The sequence below is a fragment of the Streptopelia decaocto genome (genome assembly GCF_964273445.1).
Source record: "Streptopelia decaocto genome assembly, chromosome: 9".
Lineage (NCBI taxonomy): Eukaryota > Metazoa > Chordata > Aves > Columbiformes > Columbidae > Streptopelia > Streptopelia decaocto.
This window is the reverse complement of record NC_138664.1, coordinates 18,271,934-18,292,261: the sequence shown is the minus strand read 5'-3', so window position 1 is coordinate 18,292,261 and position 20,328 is coordinate 18,271,934. Positions and strand designations below refer to the sequence as shown.

Below are 20,328 nucleotides of genomic sequence, written 5' to 3'. Positions count from 1 at the left end.
GGATATACAGAGATTTATTTAATTGGGTTTACTATTTACAGTTGAGATAACTTCCACATACTACTTTGCTACTCTACATGGCTACATTGTTTCCAAACCAAGTCAAGATCTACAGTCTAACAGTTCACTCAACACATAAAACCGCTCTTCATAGAAAAATGAAATATTTCATTATAGAACAGTAGTGCATACATTATAATCCTGAAAAGCCAGCTTATAGTTTAAACCACTAATGTTTGAAAGATTTGATCTCTGAAGGTCAAAACTGCAGTCACACGATCCTAATATTTTGTTTAGTCTTCTTTTATTTTTACATTTTTACATATAAGGTGTACTGGACTTCACTTAAGTGTTTTTAAAAAAGTGACACTGGTAAGGGGCAACTTTTTTTTTTCTCAAATTAAATCCAGCTGGCTTCCTTTGTACAACTTTGGCCAAAACGTTTCACGTAGTGAAGGTTTAAGAAATCCTCTCTCTATATTCAGGAATCAGCCAGTTAATGCTTAGAGGTAATCTACTAAAGTAGGCACACATCCTTTGACTTTCATACCAACCAAATTCCACTTCACTTGTAAATGGTTCTGAAATTAGAAAGTTTACTAGTATACTAAAACATTGAGATACATGAATAGCTGGCTAAAACAGTGAAAGTCACAGGTAATTATATGGGTGTGTGTAAAGCTGAGTTGTTTTGCCCGTCACCAGTGTACAGTACGGCTGTCCCATCTGTGAAAGGTGTGCTCTGACCAAGCTTAGAGCAAGAAAGCGATCGCAGTAGACCTGGCCCATCCACCTTCCACACAAGTGAGATAAGATTGAACTGCGTGTTCGCGTTCTCTTCTAGGCATAGGTTCCCCCGGTGATGAGAAGCTCGTAGGCAGGATCCCGACTCCTCCTACATAGTACTATACAGGCACACAACATGCCCAGAAGCTATGGAGGGAAAAAAGAAAACAAGCTGAGTACAAAAGAAGGTACTTCAAGAGATTTAACCTCAGCACAGAAATTTTCAGCATGCGCAAGACTGTTATTGTCCATAAGGTAAAGGGCAACAAATGCGTTGTTCTTGACAAAGCTCCATTTCCTGCTGCAAAAGTGAGGGCCACAAACTCCAGCTTTGTTTTCTTGCAAGATTGTCTTGGATATCTTTAACAGAAGTTTTTTTGGGTCAGCAACTTGTATTCTGTCTCAATAACTCAGATAGAAGGCACTACTAATTTTTAAATGAATGGTACAGACTTAGATACCGTATCTGGTATGAAAAATCAAAGTGAAATTCAAATGCATTAGCCTCTAATTGCTATGATGAGAAAGAGCAAGACTTTAGAGTTTTATGTACCTATTTCACTGCTGAAATCTCAAGTGCTCAGTCTCTGTAAACATGTCATATTGGAAAGCTTAAGTCCAATGTGAATTATTCACTTTTAGACATTTTCCTGCTGTTAAAATTAACAGTACCATGACTCTGCTGGCCAGTTCGCCAGGAATTCAGGGTATGATCACCCCATACACATTTACAAGACTTAAAAGAAGGTGAATGTAATCAGGGATGTGGGGCATTATATTTTACAGAAGTTGCACATTTCTTGAAGGTAGAGTAAGAGCATACCCACTAAATAAAAAAAAAAAAAAAAAATCAAGTATAGCACTGTGTTCTATGGTCTACAATAACTGACAATAGCTTCTACTAGAGACTGGATTCGTTTGGTCATATGCATAAAAGTTTATTCACAGATGTAAATATTTCAAGATGCTCCTGTCATAGTTCTGGATTATAAAGCATCATCCAGAAGGTAAGTTTCTTAAAATCAAATCAGAACAAACTCAAAACACCCTTGAACAGAAAGCAAAACAGAATAAAATGGATGAGCAGATGACTAAATGTAAAGCTTCTTCACTGATACAGCAAAAACCCAGTGAAAAAAAAAAACAGTAGTTGGACAAAAGGAGAATTGCTTTTAAAATAAAGTCTGATGCAAACATCACATGTGTAACAAGTTTTAAAACTAAATGATGGTACACACAATGTACTTAAGTCTGATGGAAGACTGAAGAATGTTTTAAAAATCCTGGGGTTAAATAATCAGTGATTAAAAGAGTCACGATGAAATTTTAGTATGATCTTTTAATTTCCTGGAAAGGAACAAGTTGTAAAGATTAATAATATCCTTTGTCTGGAATGTATTATCTGCTTTGGATCTACAGCAGAAACCAGCTCATATTCCAAAAAGCACATGGGGAGTAAGCTAGAGAATGGCACTTCAGACTGTTGGTAAAAACAGCACCCTTCTTCACTTTCCATCAGTGCTCTGGCAGTTCCAGCTCACAGACTAACTCCCAAATATGTTATAGAATCATAGAATGGTTTGAGTTGGAAAGGACCTTTAAAGGTCATGTAGTCCAACAGTTGTGCAGTGAGCAGGGACATCTTCAACTAGAACAGGTTGTTTGGGTTGTCATATTCATGGCAGAGTAAGAGAAAAAACAATTACATGAGAGAATGACATGGACACAGCTCTTCTAAGTGAAGGAGGTAATATCCACAATTAAAAAAAAACTTAAGTTGGACTTCTGAAATGAAGAGTTGATGGTAGTTGCCAGTGGCTACAGAACTCAGAAGAAGGCTCACAGCCTGCAACTACAAAAACACCTTTTTCCCTGTTCAAAATAAAGGTAAAATGAAGAGAGTGCTGCAGAGGTACATCTCCTTTAGTCTTCTAATACAATTCATTCTAGTCATGTATGTCAAATAAATAAAGAGTTCCATCACATTTAGTTATTTACACAAAGATAATCCTGTTCAATGATTCACTCAAGATAATCTATACAGAGTTCTGCAAATCTGAAACAATTAGGTACTACAATAAGCCTCCTGTAATCAACTTTTGAGTTACTCTTTAAACCATTTATATTCCTTTGGAAACCACCAAGCATGATCATAGAATTCACTGTAAACATAGAAGTAACTCCCATATTTCAACTTTTGCTGCAGAAATTATTTATTATGTCATTAAAAAAATATGCTAGCATCTCTAAAACCTATTCCAAGGCATTTGATTCTGTTGCTTCACTTGCTACTTGGTATTGTAAACAAAAATATTTGAGAAGTCTGTGTTGAGGAAGTATCTACGCATCCCTCTCTTTAACTTTAGGAAAAGTTTAGACATCTCACATGGCCAGAAGGTTTAGCTTGTTTCAGATTTTTTTTAACTATTGTTTTATTTTTAAATATGCCTGCTAGTAGTAACTAGATCTAATCTTCTAAACTATTTTGTCTTTTTTTTTTTTGTACAAAAAAAAGCTCACAGGCTATATACACATATGCCAAGCTCATCATCTTACAGACGCTCACTAACTACAAAAGCTATGTCTAAGAATGAACTCTGCAGCAAATCAAGCAGCACTTCCACTGCACTGCAATGCCTTTGCTCCCTCCAGTTTGCCTCCTACTTGTGAACAGCTCTGTGCTATCACTGTGGTCGAGACCAGGGAAGATCTCCACGGTAACTGAAACATGAGCATCACAAAAATTGCTTCTATGCAGAAAAGACTAAGTTTTGCACAGATTCCAAGCCTTGCACAAATTCTCCTCCACTCAGTGTTTTCATTTTAAAGAAAGCACTGAAGGCTACATTTTTTGACCATAAGCTAGAGGTAATGAACTTTGGCCAGCCTTATTGCATAACATAGGAAATAACAATCAGCACAGGGTGGACTCCAGGCAGTGAGTACAGGAACAGTAGTAAAATTCACCAAAAGGTAAGAAAAACATAATTACTCTCTAAGTTTCCAAGAAACGACCCAAGTTACAGGCCATTTCCTGAGGTTTACATTGTTATCTCCCTTTCAACTAGCCCGCAGACTGCTTTGCTGAGGATCAGGCTAAGTACATACTTCAACTCTGTATTACAAGTAAGAGGATGTCACACCTTCTGTTTTAAGTTTCAGGAGATAAATAATACAACAGTTTGAATACTGTGTAGTATCAACTTGACTGAGTCATTTTAAAACGTGAATTTACAACCATTTGAACTGTGGAGCAAAGATACAAGAATATCACCTCTGAGAGACTGATATGTGATTGCCACTCAGTAAATATTACTAGACAGAAATTTCAAGGGTATTTCCAACACTCCGTAGTCTATATTTATATTTATGCTATTCATTTTCTAAAAAGATAACAGATAGCTTGTTTTAACTTTAACCAAAAAGATTACAAAATACTATACTGCAGCACTTGCAAAGAAATTTCTCTGATGTTCTTGTTTTTTTGCAACTATTTAGACAATATATACTTTCTGCCAATAGCTTGAAAACTGACATGCTGAGACAAATCAAAGGGCACCCACTACAGAAGGGAGACAACTAACATGCTTGCCTAGAATTCTTGAGCCAGGACCAACAGAAGGATGCAAGCAGCCACATTTCCATTGCAAGCATGTATCAGTAATTCTGGTCCAATCCCACAGAGGATTATAACTGTGCTGCATTTTGGGGCAGACCCATGAATCGCCCTGCAAACTCCAAAACTTGGAATAATGCCTCCTCTTGGGATTCAGCTCACCCAGCCTTGGAACACATTTTTCATACATAAAAATCTGCCACAGTAATCATGGTTGTGGTAAATCCATTCATTTACATTACACAAATATATTTCAGTGTTCAAGACAAGTACTATTTTAACAGGTAAAGTTTTAAGAATGGCAAATAATAAATATCTTCCTTCAGAAGATTCAGCACAGATCTCACCCACTTTAAAAGTTCCATAGCTGAAGTAATCTGGTTCTGGACAGTTCAATAGTATTACTGTATACAGTGTTACCTATGAGTATATCCTTATAGCATTAGAAGAGAAATTTAACCATATTTTCACAAGATTGTTTGCAAAAGCTTACCTTGAAACACAGAATCCAGCTCAAAAGCTATATTTGAAAATGGAAGTGCCTTAACAGCCTGATTCAAGATGTTACAATATTTTCTGAATTCAAATGCTATCAAGGGCATAAAGTAACTTTGCTATTAGTTTTAAAGTCTCTCGAGATTCAGCATATGTATTACATTTCTCAGAAGCCATAACATTGGTACAGTCTGAAAATAACATGATTAACGTAATAAGCCTACCAAATTGATGAGCATTCAAAATTCCAATTTTATGGATTTGCTTAGAAGACAATCCTCATCTTTTATTAAAAAAAAAAAAACCTAAATAAATACTGAGATACATATCAGCCCATTTTCTCAGTTACTTTTTTTATGACGAGGGTACCTGTAACAATTAAGGTTCATGTGGGAGACAGCCTGCGCTCAACTTTAAGAAGGCAGGGTCTCCAGTTTAGAGTGGTTTTGTTTGTTTGTCTTTTCCCCTTAAGTCCAGAAACCAATAAATCTTGAAGACACAACACAAAGCTCAGTTGAACAAGAGCAGAGTATGCTATCAAAACCCCTGGTGCACCTCCTGGGTGCTCCTGACATTATTTGTATGCCATGAAGCATGGTTAAGTTGATGAACCTCTAAAATGTCATGAAGTATGAGCTACCTGTTTTAAAGTGGGAAATTAAATACTGTGCAAATTCTTCAAGTGTTAGATACCATCTGGGCATGTTCACGATACTTGATACTTAGATAACTAGTTTTCAATAAATAATTTACCATTTACATTCTAGCAGATTATGGCATGTAACACTGTTTAGCTGTCTTCAAATCTAACAGAATATAAATCTACACAGCAGTAGCTTCTAGACCATGCATGGTTGACAAGTTCTGTATTGAAGTCCTTCAGTCCTTCTGACTGATGTTCATTTATTCCCCAAACAAAGTAGGGTCTAAAGCTGTCATCATCCCGTGCATACTTGTAATAACCTGGACAGCAGTTTAGAATTTCATTTAAGAACAAGTTTGCAGCTAATAGAACATTCTCTTACCTGAATAGCAGCAAATGCTAGTGCTGCCCAGATGACATACATCATGATCTCTTGAAGCTTCTTTACAACCAGAGCCTCACATCCCTGAAACAAGTAGATTTCTTACATATCTATCTGGTAACCACATGTAAACACACACCAAAAACACCCCACAACATCAAATAGAGCAAAAAGATAATCCAAACACTGAAAAAGTCATTACTTAGTATATCACAGATGAAAATAAAGGAGAGGGGTTCTTTTTCCTCCAGAAACCACATTTATTTCCTGTTAAAGCAAATACACCCAAGACTTCAGGCTCCCACTGAAAAGACACATAATTATCAGGAAAAGCACATAGCTACCTCAGAGTAAAGGTCCATCGGGTGGGTCAAACTGCCAGTACAATTGCTGAGGGTTGCTTTGCAACAGCTGAGCGGCACACTGTTATTTTTAGTTTGTTTGAACCAGACAGTGTTCTCCCAGTCTGAATAGTTACGGATCCCACAGCAGCGCAACTGAAAAATCATACAGGTGAAGAGCCAATGTGTTTATCAGTCAAAAAGTGTGATGAGACAGCAATTCTAATTGCAACACCAAGAACAAAAGCATATTAGGATTATGTTCTACTGTGGAAAAATACATAAGCACTAAATATTTGAATCCAAACACAGCCAATTACACAAAATGCATCTCCCCATCAGCAACATCATAAGTCTATTAATTTTAACCAAGGTAAGCTATTTATTGACCAATCAGCTGTTTCCTAGATTTGTCAGAACAGAGGAAGATATGCTACACAAGTGGCAGAGCAACACAACATCTGTGTTTTAAGGACACAAAGGCCTGAAGAGTTCCCATGTGTCTCGCCATCTCACCTGCCTCTGTACATAGTCAATAGCACGACTGGCTGCATCAGGATTTGTCCCATTGTATCCATTGTATACTTTCCGAATGCTGTGATTAACTTCATCCTCCACCTGTGAAATATTAGCAAAGCATCTGCATTAGCACATCAACAGGAGTAGTACACATCTAGGTAAAATTATTTCACTTCTAATTAGAGTAGTTCAGGAAACCAAGGAAACACTATCATCTGAAATTTGCATAATTTCATGGTACAGCTTTTTAAAATTCTAACTTGACTTTCACAAAGATGTTGCTAGGTGGCAGCTAACGGATGAGAAAAAGAAAAAGAGAAAGCAGCTAAGATTTTACACAAAGCAGCTTTGCAATGTAGCTCAGAAAGGAAATTGCTTTTTTGACAACACTGCAGCAGACATTCCATGAAGTTAAGGGCTCTGTGAGAGCATGTATTCACCTTTCCACTTCCTACTCCTCCTTCAAAGTTCCAAACCAAACCTCACCTAACCATCTGGGCCAACTTGTTCCCTTTTGGACCACAAGGATATGAGTAAGTAATACTACCTGCTCTTCCATTCTCACTGAGGCACAGGTAAATTCTCAAAGATGAGGTCTTCTAGCTGACTGTTCTACCCTACAGTGACCAAGCTCCCTTTTCAGTCCCAGTCCCCCCACACTTGGTGAGAAATGCTGACGGCAGTACACTGTACATAGCAACACTTACTGGAATAGCTCCTAAAGCTACTGCGAATGAGTCAAGCTGCTAAAGATGCTGTCAAGCATGGGCTAGAAATGGATGCCACCCAAGAATCAACACTTGTCCCCCAAAAAGGTGTCTTATAATGCCCATTTTGGAGGGAATCTTACTAGAACCTTTTAAGTAACGTCTTTCACTGCAAACTATTACTTAAATGCACAGAAAGTTTGGTGTAGCTAAACACTTGTACAGTAGTAAGATTAGCTCTGAATTGATTTTTCTCATCATATTCAACAGAAAGGAACATAATCTTAGGGATGAGCATTAATTAAGCATGCATATTCTTTAGATTCGCAAGTTACAACAGGAAGGTCTTGGCCACACATCAAACCCTTAAATGCTTGAAGGGAAGAGTTTTCTGCAGCAGCTCTACAAGCTTCATTCCCCCCACTCAAGAATGCTGGTTGTCTTTATAAGTAAACCTGTATCAAGACTGATACAAATAAAAGTCAATTTGGCCTGCAAAGGTAACTCGTTTCAGACTAGTTTAAAATCAATTGTTTGATGATTTAACTAAATGTGGTCTACAACTCTGATTTGTATAATAAGGCAGCTGTTCAATTTGTCATATAGGTTTTAAAACACTTTCAGTGCTTGGTTGTATAGCATTTGGCTTATGGTTCAGTAAGGGCAACATTAGGCCTGAAAGACATGCAAATTACATGAAATGCAAACAGAAATCACTAGCTCTACCTAATGGGCAGGTTTTCTGAAAAATGAAGAGAGTTAACTACTTCACACAGGGCAAAAAAGCCAGTTAGTCCTTAACCAACTGACAACCTGTTTAATCCCTACTGCCATTAAACAGTGGGAAAAGTCCATTTCTTTAGCCATAACCCTTGTCAACAACTTGTATGAAGCCAGACAGTATAAATTAACATATGCAATCTATTTGATTTTATTATTATGCAGTGTTGGTTTGTATACCAAAACAAAACATTTAAGTTATTGCATATCAAAACAATATGCCCTATGTTCAAATATTGTGTAACCTAAATCATTCACAATCTCAAAGCATAAATAAATTAGAAGGCCATCTGGAAAACAGAAAGGTACCAACTACACAACTCCCCTCTACTGTTCAACTGCTAATGATAGATTCCAGCTATTTTTTTTTGCCTCTGAGAAAACTTTCTGCTTTGCTTTGAAGCATTTTAAGATACTGATATCTCAAATTAACCCACTTACAGGTTTGGTTCTATTCCTTTAAAAAATACCCATGAACAGCTCTACAGAATTGAATACAGTAAAGACTACATCTCTGTACTTTGTTCACAAGAAAACATTTACTGAAACCGAGTAGTTATTACCTTTGCTCTGTAGATGTATCCAAGAACCACCACCACAACTTCAGTGACAAAAACCAAGAGCAGGATGATCACAAACTGTAAAATACAATCAAGAGTGTTTGTGCAAATAGTTTTACCCATTTACTTTCTGAAATTCTCTATATAGATTTTGCTATTTAAAGGAATTTTTCAGCCAAGGTTTTGATTTATCAGACATCTTAAAGTAGACAATGAAGTTGATCAAATGAGCCCCAAACTAACTTCATTCAAGAAACTAGTGTTCATAGCTTCACCAACTAATAACAAGCTTCCCAGCCAGGCAAGTGCTGATCAAGAGGACTCAAAGCACTGTACTGGAGCGCTTTAATCAAGTGTTTCTGTCGATTTTCTGTTAGATAAACAGAAATGTCACATCAAAGAAGCTACTTAGGCTTTTACTAAGAGTGGTAGGTGGACTAAGAAAATGTTTCTTCAGGTTAAGCCCTGTAAGAACTGACAGAGATGGCAAGCTATGCATTTGTCCTGGTATATTATAGATCACATGTAAAATAAACTGCTAAAGTAGTCTAGTAGTCACAGTATCCAACCAAAAAAATCCCCATGGGGACAGTTTAAAAACTGACCTCTCTTCTCTCCTACCTAATTATCAAGTAGAAATTAGAGTTAAAATGCACGGAAACACATGGCATAAGATGCTGCAAACAAAGTGTCCAAATTAAGCCAAACAGAAAAAATATTTAGGCATCATAAAAACCCTCAGTTAACCTTGATGCAGGATACTTAAAACAAGAACGCTTCTGGCTCAAGATTCTCTGTCCAATTTCAGCTTTTCAACCAGAAGAGATAAAAGTGAGATTTAAAGACTGTAATGACTTAATGATATGGTTTTTAAGTTTTTTTAAATTTAAATTTAATTTTTTTAAATGAGACGACCACAGTTCTAAAAAAGCTAAAACTGAGGAACCTGCTGCTGCTGGAACTGCCTAATTTAACACTATCATACAGAACAGAAAATTGAAGTACGATGTTCTTAACAAAATAAAAAGGGAAAACATTCAAGGCCATGAAATAAGATTAGAACAAACTTCTAAAAATATATGTTTTAGAAGTCTATTAAAAGGGGAGGTGCCAGGCATATAACAGGCAAACACCATCAAAGAAAAACTCCACAACTTACCGTAGCAAGTCCACAGCGACTTTCTCGAATTGTGGCACAGCACCCAATAAGCCCAATAATAAAAAGAAGCGTTCCCACAGCTATGATAACAACTGCTGGAATTAGTGTGTAGACATCTTCGAAGAAGTGATCATAGTCATCATACGTGATGAACACGTAGGCTCCCACATAGCACAGTATGCCTGCTGCTGCCTACAACAGACAAAAGAACACATTACTTTTCTTTGAACACCAAACCCTCCTTTCAGCAAGCCTACTTTGCAACAATTATTTAATAAAACACGATAAGGTAGTCATCCTCAGAAATTACATCCTCCTAATTTAGACATCTTTGCTAGCTTATAGCACATGTTTATTAGGAACATCTCAAATGGAGGCCAGCCAGTAGTTTTCAAATTACATTTAATCTGGACAGATTAAGTTTTGAGTACATTGTAGAAGTCTTCTGAGGCGCACAGTAAAATAGCGAGGGTAACCATGCTATGAACACCAAAATCTCGCTCCTTGTTCTCAAATACTTCCTTCCCATGCTGTGAACTAAACTTTTGACATAGTCTAACATTCACAGTACTCGTTCTCATACTTTTGAGGACAGAATTCCAGCCCATCCAAGCAGCAAGTTATTTGCTATTCAACAGCACTTCAGAACATGTATGCAATTCTTTTATCCGCCATTATTTACCTCCTAATATTTATTATTCCATTTTGATTCTGATTAATAGCTATGATTTAATGTTAGAGAAGAATAGATTGCAAACTTTAACCTCTGCTAGGGAAAAATGAACTGCTACAAACAACCTTTTTGAAGCATTCACAGCACTAGAAAATCTTATTCTAACCAACTAAGCAGGTAGGCACAAACAAAGAACACCAATTATTACAAGACAGAACCAGATATCTGGTGAGACATAGTACAAAACTTTCCAGTTTTTAAAAGGTATATTCTCAGAAGGATCATTGTAGAAAATGGTCTGTATTTAACAAAGAAGCAAAAAAACCCACCCCAAAACCAAACTCACTTAAAAGTTACTGCAAATAAGACCTGTAGGATGGATCCGCCACTATATGGATTTAAAACACTAAGACAACTCATTTATATCAATCTGATATGACCTTACCTCCCTTACAGCTATAGGGATCCCAACACAACATCACCTTCATTACCTTTAAGCTGAACAGACCTAGTGAAGGACTGACAGCTGTTGCTTGACAAGCCAGCTAACACACTTTTATTTCAAAGTAAAAGGGCCTTATCAATCTTTGCTTTACAAATGCCTTTCATAACTGTCTTCACACTTGCTGCAGAATGAAAAAGTCTTGCTATATATTAAAATGAAGCATTTATATTCAATTGATTTGCAATGACAGACAATATAATTTTTAGAATGCCATGACACACTTTTCTCATGTCCCAATACAAAGGCTAAGCTCTATCAATCCACTCAGGAGATGCAACTATGCTATGATCTGGGACATTTCGTTTTGCTGTAAAGTGTGGTGTCCCCATTACAATCCAATCCATACCCTGGACACACAAGTTCACCCAACTGGAACATTACACACTTCAGTTCTATTTGGGCAAGAACACTGCAGGCTGCCTCCAGCCTCCTTTCCCACTCTGTGGCCTTTTAACTACCCCTGCACTGCCAAGATGAGAATGGACAGACACATATATTGTTAGTACCAGTAGCTATAATACTACAAGTCTGGGTCATGCTACTGTAGAATCAAATAACTCATTAATAATTTAGGCCAGGAGGGACCTCAGGAGATCATTTAGTCCAATTTCCTGCTCTAAGCAGGGTAAAAAATTAATTCAGACCAGGTTGCTCAAGGCTTTGTCCAACGTCTTCAAAATCTATGGATGGAGATTCCACAAACTCCCTGGACATCCTGCTCAATGTGGCACAGAGCAGGACAAACCATAAGAACACGGGCCCATAGTATTTCAGCACTGTTTGCTACTATGTACAAAAAGTACTGCAATACTACTGCAACTATTTCCTATAAAGCAATACTGCATAAACACTATAGAATAATACTTTACATATGGAATATCCCCTGCAGCACTTTGTTATAAAACACTATGTCAAAGAAAAAGGTATTAAGAGGCAACTCAAAAGTATCATCAGTTCTGTGTGGATCTGAGCAACATATTTCACCTCCCTGACTCTCTTTCTGCAGTGAAGGTGTGTACTCCAAAGGAATCTTAAAAACATCCAGAAGGTTCATATTCATTCAATAAAAGGTGCTATGTATACACAACAGCAGTGAAACTGAAAATTCAGTAACAGTCACAGACCAACAGCAAGATATCTTCTCCAGACAGGAAAATCCAAAGTGAACAAGCTACAACTAAATCGCCCCTTTGCACAAAAGATGTTGAAATGCTAATCCAACTATACAAACCCTGCCATGTTAGGTACAACATGGCAAAATGCAGACATACAATTTTTGTACACAAAGCAAAGATTCAAAGTAGTGTCACCGAACAATGGAATTACATTAACTGTTGCCTAGCAATGAAGCGTGTGAATGACAGGACAGTGATGTAATCTCCCATTTCTAAGAACTAAAATGCTTGTTAGATATATGGTATGTTGCAAGGTGGCAGATGAAGAACACAGCTGTGGTTGGCATCAGGCATAGAAAGTATACCACAGAACTGAAATCAGAATCCCTTTGTCCTTCTCTGTTGTGAGGAATTTAAGTGGCTTCCTTTTCTAAGAAAAATCTGGTTCATAAACAGCATGAGGACATATATTTGAAACAAAAAAATAAGCTTAACCTTTGAAAAACTGTCTACAGGTGTTAGCTTTCCTCTCCTACTTCAAGCAGCATACATAGTTTAAGAAATTTTGCTCTTCCAATATTATGCCAGATGAGTCTGACTAGTGTAGAGATTAAATATTGTCTCAAAAACTAAGAAGAGTCACACTCTAGGCTTGTTATAAAAATTAATATTTTGTAATGACTACTGGAAAGGCAGATTTTTCCTTGGACTTTTCAGATTAGAGCAGCCTGGTCTGAAGACTTCACTAAATCCTTTCCACACATGGTACCATAATGACTAACCAGCCATGACAGCATTTGGCCTTAGGTTTTGCTTCTACAAGAGGCTGTGGAACTGGTGTTTCTATGGAAGAAACTACAGAATTTTGGGCACAGTAGTGTGCATTCATATGTATATAAACTTTGCACTAGAACAATGAGGAAGTTGAAGATAAAGACATCGCCTCTACTTGATGCAGTGACCATATCCTGAAAAATTACTGCTATTTCTTCCTCAGAATCACTTCAACAAATAATTTTCAGGGGGGTAGGGGACTGGCAGAAGTTGTAAAAGCCAAGGTGCCTGCTGGAGTTTCCACAAGTCTTGAAAGCTATGAAGTTTAACACTTCCTTCCTGTGTATCATAGTTTAACGCTATTTTTGTACAGGTATAATACCTAGTCTCTCACAGAACAATGAAAACAGCAACACTACACAGTTAGTTTACAGGAAAACAAGTCTCAAATGCCTTCCCTTTTCCTCTCACAGCACAACCACGGGATGCTTAGTGTTTTCTTCAGCCTGCTCTAAACCAGAGAGGTCTCTAAATCAGCATTTTAGTCGGGATTAGGAAAGTGCTTTTGAAGCAAATATTTTTGCTCCTCTTCTGGTAATTTTCACTTATGACTTTCTGGATGCATTGCTGAATAGTCTTATGAGTGTACAATAGGACTCACTTTGTGTGAAACCAAACCAGAAGATGAGCACATTTACTGTGCTAGCTGCTCATAGGTGTTCAGTCCACGGGACCTTCCTCCCTCCCCACAACACAGTACTTTTAACATCTGGTCCTCAGCACAACTGGGTTTTATTCCCCCTCCATAGTATCATGTTATATGTTAATGTAAATAAAGCATAAATACTGTGACAACATATAAATAGCTAGGTTTACCTATACAAAGTATGCAATCTACATTGATCCATGCTGTACCAGTTAAATGCACATATATTACCTGTTGCAACTCAAGAATTAAGTAGAACATGTGCTTTTAAAAAGAAAAAAAAAATTTAACCCCCAAAATAATACCTTGCACTTAAATCACTTGCTTCGCTAAAAGGGAATAATCCAGAAAAATTGAAATCTGTATCACAAGTAAAGACATGAGGATAGTTTTTTTTTTTTTTTTAAATGCACAAAATAATCCAAATCTCAATACTTATTATCCTGCAGAATAAACAATAAATCTACGGAAGTTCAAACTTGCTCAAGTCAAAGACATTGGATGAAAAGCTACTACATTTACAATCATGCACTTACTATCATTAAATGGAAGCCAAATATATGAACTGCTTACAGTTCAAATAAGTCTTTGATAAACAGGATTGAAGAAAGAATTCTCAAACTTAATCTGCTCAAGGCTCTGAATAGAGATGGCAGCAGCTCCTGAATCCATGCCAGGTCACATGTGTGCTCCAGGGAGGTGATTGGTTATTCAGCATTCACACATCCTTTTAGAGTTGTTTGCATCCAATTTGTAGTACTGAATCTAAAGCTTAATTCATCTGAGTATGGCACTTTAAAAAAGACTGCCCAGACAAGTATACTCAATGAAGACAGTTTGTTGGAGAAGGTCTGAACAATTAGGCATCCCTTTCATCAGAGGAAAAATTTAAAAATATGTAGATCTCTTATCATTCAGAAAAAGCTTGATATTGCTTTGGCATGGGCTTTTAAGGATTTTTAGAAGTCAAACAAGCATGCAAAGAACTGGAGATCTAATGACACAATTACATGGGCAATTATAAACGTCACTCAAAGCATGTATGTTTGTTTGGGGTTTTTTGTTGTTTGCTTAAGTAGGCTGCAAACACACACCAAGTTTTCAGTAATGCTCACATACTGCAGCAGTTTGAAAGCTAAAAGATGATGATGACTGGGAAGTATGATATTTAAACTACTTGTTCTGTTGATCATTTATTTATCAACCACCGACAGAGCAGCTCCATTTACAAACTAATGCTTCCTCATAGTACCCTACTAATGTTGCTCCCAAACAGGTCTGATGAAAACTGGTCCAAAGACTTAGATCTTGACAAAGTATTGTCTTTCATGTTCCTTTGCTGTTTACCTTGCTATTCCATTCCACTTTGTAACATAGGTAGAAATATTCCAAAGGGTTATAAAAGAAAGGCATGTAAAATTCAAGTAAGCCAGACGGCTTTGCCTATACTAGCCAAATTCAATTCTGTAACACTATACATAAAAGCCTCAAATTCAAATGCTTTTGCAACTAAAGCAAAAGGCTGAGCTAGGCTGCTTTTGCATTGGCATTACATATTGTGAGTATCACTAACTGCAAGAGGCAGTGCACCTGCAGACTGAGTATTTCTTTTTAACTGGAAGAGATGCTAACAATATAGCTGTTCTTTTACAATTATTGAGTCATGAGGGCTGTAACTAGATCTGGTGCTCCACTGTTTCCAGATTCCTTGCCCTCCACAAGAACAATGATGCTACCAAGTTTCACCAGGTAAAGTGATACTGCAAATTCCATGTACTACTCAAGGATATCACATTAGCTCTGCAAGTTGTTTTTGCTTCTGTTGTCTATTAGCTCTACTTTTGAGTGCCAAACCAGCTGCAAAAGACCTGAACGATCTCGGGCAAAGAGTCAAAACTCATGCCGTAAAGAAACATAAATGATACCACCATATCACTTAAAACCAAATTGAAGGCTTACTAAGAATGAGGGCCTGGCCCTTGTTTAATACCTGAAAATTCATGTCCAGATATTGCAAGAAAAAAAAAAAAAAAAAAAAAAAAAAAAAATCAATCAATCACTCACTCACAGTGGTCACAACACTTAATGAGTTTTAAATACTAACTTGGGTAAAAGTAATTTCTTTAAGCATAGGATTCCAAACCATTACACAGTCCTGCAAATACTTCCTTACTATCGCAGCACAAGCACAAAACATTTGACTTCCACATCCAGAAGTGAACGTCCTTCAAGACAAAACAGGCTTCAGTCAAGTAATCCCTGACAGGCAGCTTTTGGGATTGTCTGTCAATTATAGTCTTTGATCATCAAAAACTCTTGGGAAGTTTATTCATTATGCCAGCTTTTAAAGTCCAGATCTGAGACAATTCCCAATCTCCCTGTAAAACAGGGAGGCTTATTCCTACTTTTAAGAGGAAGTAAGGTCTACTTTTGTACTTTTTCTTTCTGCTGCTAAATTTCAATGACTTTTCCTGTTGCTGCATTTTCTTCCTTCTTCTCTATCAGAAACTCAAAACACACTACATACACATTGATAGCTACAGCTCTTTTTAAGGACAGCACAGCAAGTTCCCCTAAGATAATACTAGATAATTTCTGATACTATGGTTACTGTGGTGAGCATGCATAAGTTGCAAAGCAAGCAGAGACCTATAGAAAGCATTCCTGCTGTAAAGAACTGAAGCCTTGAGATTTCTCTAACTAATCACACACAAAAATATTATAGTAGCTTAGTCAAATGAACTGTAAAAGTAATGATTTAAAGTCAGTTTAATTGCAAGAGCAAGTTAAGAAGTTAGTTTGCAACTACTGAGTTAAAGTATCGTAGAAACAGAATTCACTCTTTTTCTGAAGGAGCAGGACAGAAAGATGTATATCATGCTACTACTGATGATTACCACTCAACATGCCGTTTTGCTGCAGTACTTTGTTTTTAAAGCAGTACGTGTGTCTACAGTAGAAGCAGATGCTTGACACTCCTGCAAATACAACTTAGCTGAAGTGTCAAAGTACTATACCAAAAACTTGGGAAGCTGCATAAAAACCATCCAGCTTTCTATATGATAACCTAGCACCTGTCCTGCTGTGAGAAGAAGATAGTTTCCACAGTCCGTTTTCTTTAAAAGAAAAATTAAAATCCTGTGGTATTTAGGAACGTGCAGGAATGTACAGTTAATATAGAGAATTTAACAGGACGTGAGAGAAGTTTTCACGAGGCCAAACAGAAACAAGATGACTTTTATAGTGTCAACCAGAAAATTTAATAGGTAGCAGAAGACTTTTTGAAAAGAGATGAACTTGTAGAATCACTGACAAACAGAGCAAAGTTCAGGTTATTAAAGTCAGCAGCCATGGATGATGGAGGGGGTATGGCTATGAACTGTCAGCAAGCCTGATCTGCCTTTTTCAAAAGGCTTAGAAGAATTTTTTTTTTTAAAAGAAGTTACATCTTAGACTACAGAGTATAACAAAAACATCTCTGCTTTTTCTTCAGCAGTAGAAGTGACAATTTTCTGAACATTTCACATTCATATGACAGCTACCAAAGCACTCTGAACATTCACATCCTCCCACTAATAAGAGAGCCATGGTTGGAGGGAAGGGGAAAGTTATAATTCACTTTGATCAGATATTCTTGCAGACTTTTGATACCAAACTACACAGAAGCACCTGCTGTTACTACAGATGACCATGAAGATGATGACGATCATAATACATAAGATTTATATATGATACCCTGTGGAGACACATTAAATTTATAAAAGCAATTAAAGCAAGTTTCATGGTTACTTGGCAATAGATTACTGCCTATAATTTGTCAAGTATCAGTGAAAATCTGGATTATCCAACTATCAGAACTGGAACTACACCTGAATGACACAAGCAAAAGATTCCTGAAACAGAACAGAAGCAACTACATTGTCAACTACATGGGCACCAAACATTAACATACACAGTCAACTCAGTTAACAAGCAAAACACAACATATCAAGAGTTGGAATTCTTCTCTTCTGCTATTTAAAAAAATGAAGATGTATGTTTGATGAAAGTATGTTGTTTCCTATTTTTATGCTATAGCTTGCTAAAGAGAGGACAGATTTTTGTAATTCTCACTTTTAGAAAGCCTGCCTCATTCTACATGCAGCTGATGAGCAGCAAGATTGTTCCAGCACAAGCAACCCAGTTACCTATCTGTCAAAAAGCTATCAGCACAAGTTGACTTCTTAGGCTGGAAACAGTTTACAGAATACAAAATTAGTGATGTTTCAATTTTACATGATCTACATCCTATCTAAATACAATCTATTTAAAATTAAGTCAAGTTTGTCACAAAAAAAGTCATAAAAAACTGAAGTGCTAGATTCAGTATTACACAAAATAACTTTGTACCCACCACTGTTTAAACTGAATAACTTCAAACTTCAACATGCAATTAAACCACTAAATCCAGTGAAAAGCAAAAAAAAAAACACCTTTTCAAAATATAAAATATGAAAACTACCACTGAGACTTCTGGGTAGGGAAGTAATTGCATATACATATTCTGTTCATTTATCCAGAGCAGAACCTAATATGTATCAGCAACTAAAGAAAAATCTACTTAAAGATGCCAGCAAGAATGCAACTTGCAACACCTACACGTCCAGTCAAAAACTTAAGTCTGATGTACCAGCTATGAAGTAGCTTTTTAATGCCATTTGTAACTATGCGTGTAACAAAAAGCCACACCCAACAAAGCAGATTCCAAACAAACGGCTGTACTAAAAGGTTGATTTAACTGCCTCATACTTCAAAGCCCCAATTAGATTCCTAATACGAACCACAGAAAGTCAAATATGCCTCACATTTACTGCTCAGCTCTCTGAACAGCTGTACATACAAATGCTAGCAAGGCTGCACAGACTTGCATTTTCTCTGACCATGTTACATTTTAGGTGCTCATGAGAGGCATTCCTTTGTAAAAATTTAGACATGTATCCTGTAACATTTGTTAAATTTCATATAGCTTTCAATACTAAATGATGTAGCTATATATAGCTACATTTTTATGTTCTAATATCTTGTTACCTACTATTACTTTTTAAAAGTTGAAACCTTTGAACAGCTGGGACAACAGATCTTCTGTTGCTGGAGCTGGGATTAGAGGATGAGAAATGCAGTAGCTAAATGCAGAAAAGGAATCCTTGAAGCCTACAGCATATTCCTTCATCTCAGTTATTGTTACGTTGTTTTGACAGGCCAGTTACTACAGTGAATATAACGCCAAGCTACAGCCTGCATGTCCATCGTGAGAAAGGTCACTTAGAGCAACCTGCTGTTCCCCCAGCCCAGGTGAGCTTTTGTCTTGCAGTCAGCACGACTATAGTAGTGGCAGGTTTATGCCATACAACTGTGGCTACTGACTTGTTTCTGAACTATTAAGTTTTATACATCTATCTTCATTTTGTGTTAAAAACACGAGGAACAAAAGCTGCTCCATACTTACCACTAAGTATCTGGACAGACAGCCCTAAAGTAGAAGACCAAAATCTAGACGGCCATAAAAGCTCTACAAAAATTTAACTGGCAGAGACCTGGAAACCTCAATAATGCATCTCAAGCTGTATTCGATTACACAAGCGCCTCTACCTCAAGATCTCTAAGGCTCGTTAAACCTTCACTGCCAAGCTACCGAGGCAACCGATTCACCTCCATCCACCTCCCAACCTGGGGGGGCGAACTGAGAGGGAGGGGGCTGGGCCGGCCGCTACCAGTCAGGCCCCGCCAAGGGGCACAAGGCGCCCGTTAAACAGAAAACGTTTAAACACCGTCGGAACCGGCGAGGCGGCGCGGGAGCCTCCAGCCGCTGCCGTACGTGCCAGAGCAGCGCCCAGCGGCGAGGCGGCCCGGGCCGGGCCCGCAGCGCCCTCAGGGCCCGGCCTCCCGCCGCGGCCTGCCCAGGCCCTCCCCTCACCGCTGAGGGACAGGCAGCCCCTCGCCCGGCGACCCCGACCCTCCCGTGGGCTCACCCAGAAGATGAGGTTCAGGAAGACCAGGACGGTTTTGGAGGAGGTGATGCCGCACTGCCCCATGGCGCTCGCCGCCCCTCAGCCTCCGGCCGCTCCGCTCCCTCCGCTCCGCCACCGGCCCCGCCCCACGTGACCCAGGCGGCGGCGCGGCGAGCCTAAGATGGCGGCCGCTCGCGTCACGTGAGAAGAGGGGGCGGAGGAACCTAAGATGGCGAACCGCTCCCCCTTAAAGGAGCCGGCGCGTGCCTCCCTGAGGGGCGGCTGCGAAGGCGCGCGCGGTTTGCAGGAGTTTCCCGCCCGCCCTCAGGAGCGGGACGCGGCTCGTCGGTCGTCAGCCCCGGGCAGCACTCCCGTCCTCAGAGATCCCCGTCCCGCTGCCACTGACAGCTCTTAGCAGACGTTTAGACTGTGAGGGAGAAGGAAAGCCCACGCAATTGCCGACTGGGGGGTGGTTTGATGAAAGCATTTGGAGCCCTCGGGGTGGTGTCGGGCAGGGGTGAGGCCACAAAAAAGCAGCCGCCCACGAGCTGGGTCTCTTTAGTCTGGAGGAGACTGAGGG

General features: G+C 38.4%; 1 protein-coding gene across 1 annotated transcript; it reads right to left on the bottom strand.

Moving 5' to 3' along the window:
* Positions 1-19,927, bottom strand: TSPAN3 (tetraspanin 3). The gene is made up of 7 exons (XM_082061223.1): positions 19,770-19,927; positions 9,989-10,180; positions 8,833-8,907; positions 6,780-6,881; positions 6,267-6,419; positions 5,923-6,006; positions 1-933 (listed from the first exon to the last, which is right to left on the bottom strand). The coding sequence occupies exons 1-7, from the start codon at positions 19,830-19,832 to the stop codon at positions 841-843; spliced, it is 762 nt and encodes a 253-aa protein (XP_081917349.1). The 5' UTR covers positions 19,833-19,927; the 3' UTR covers positions 1-840.
* Positions 19,928-20,328: the final 401 nt, after the last annotated feature.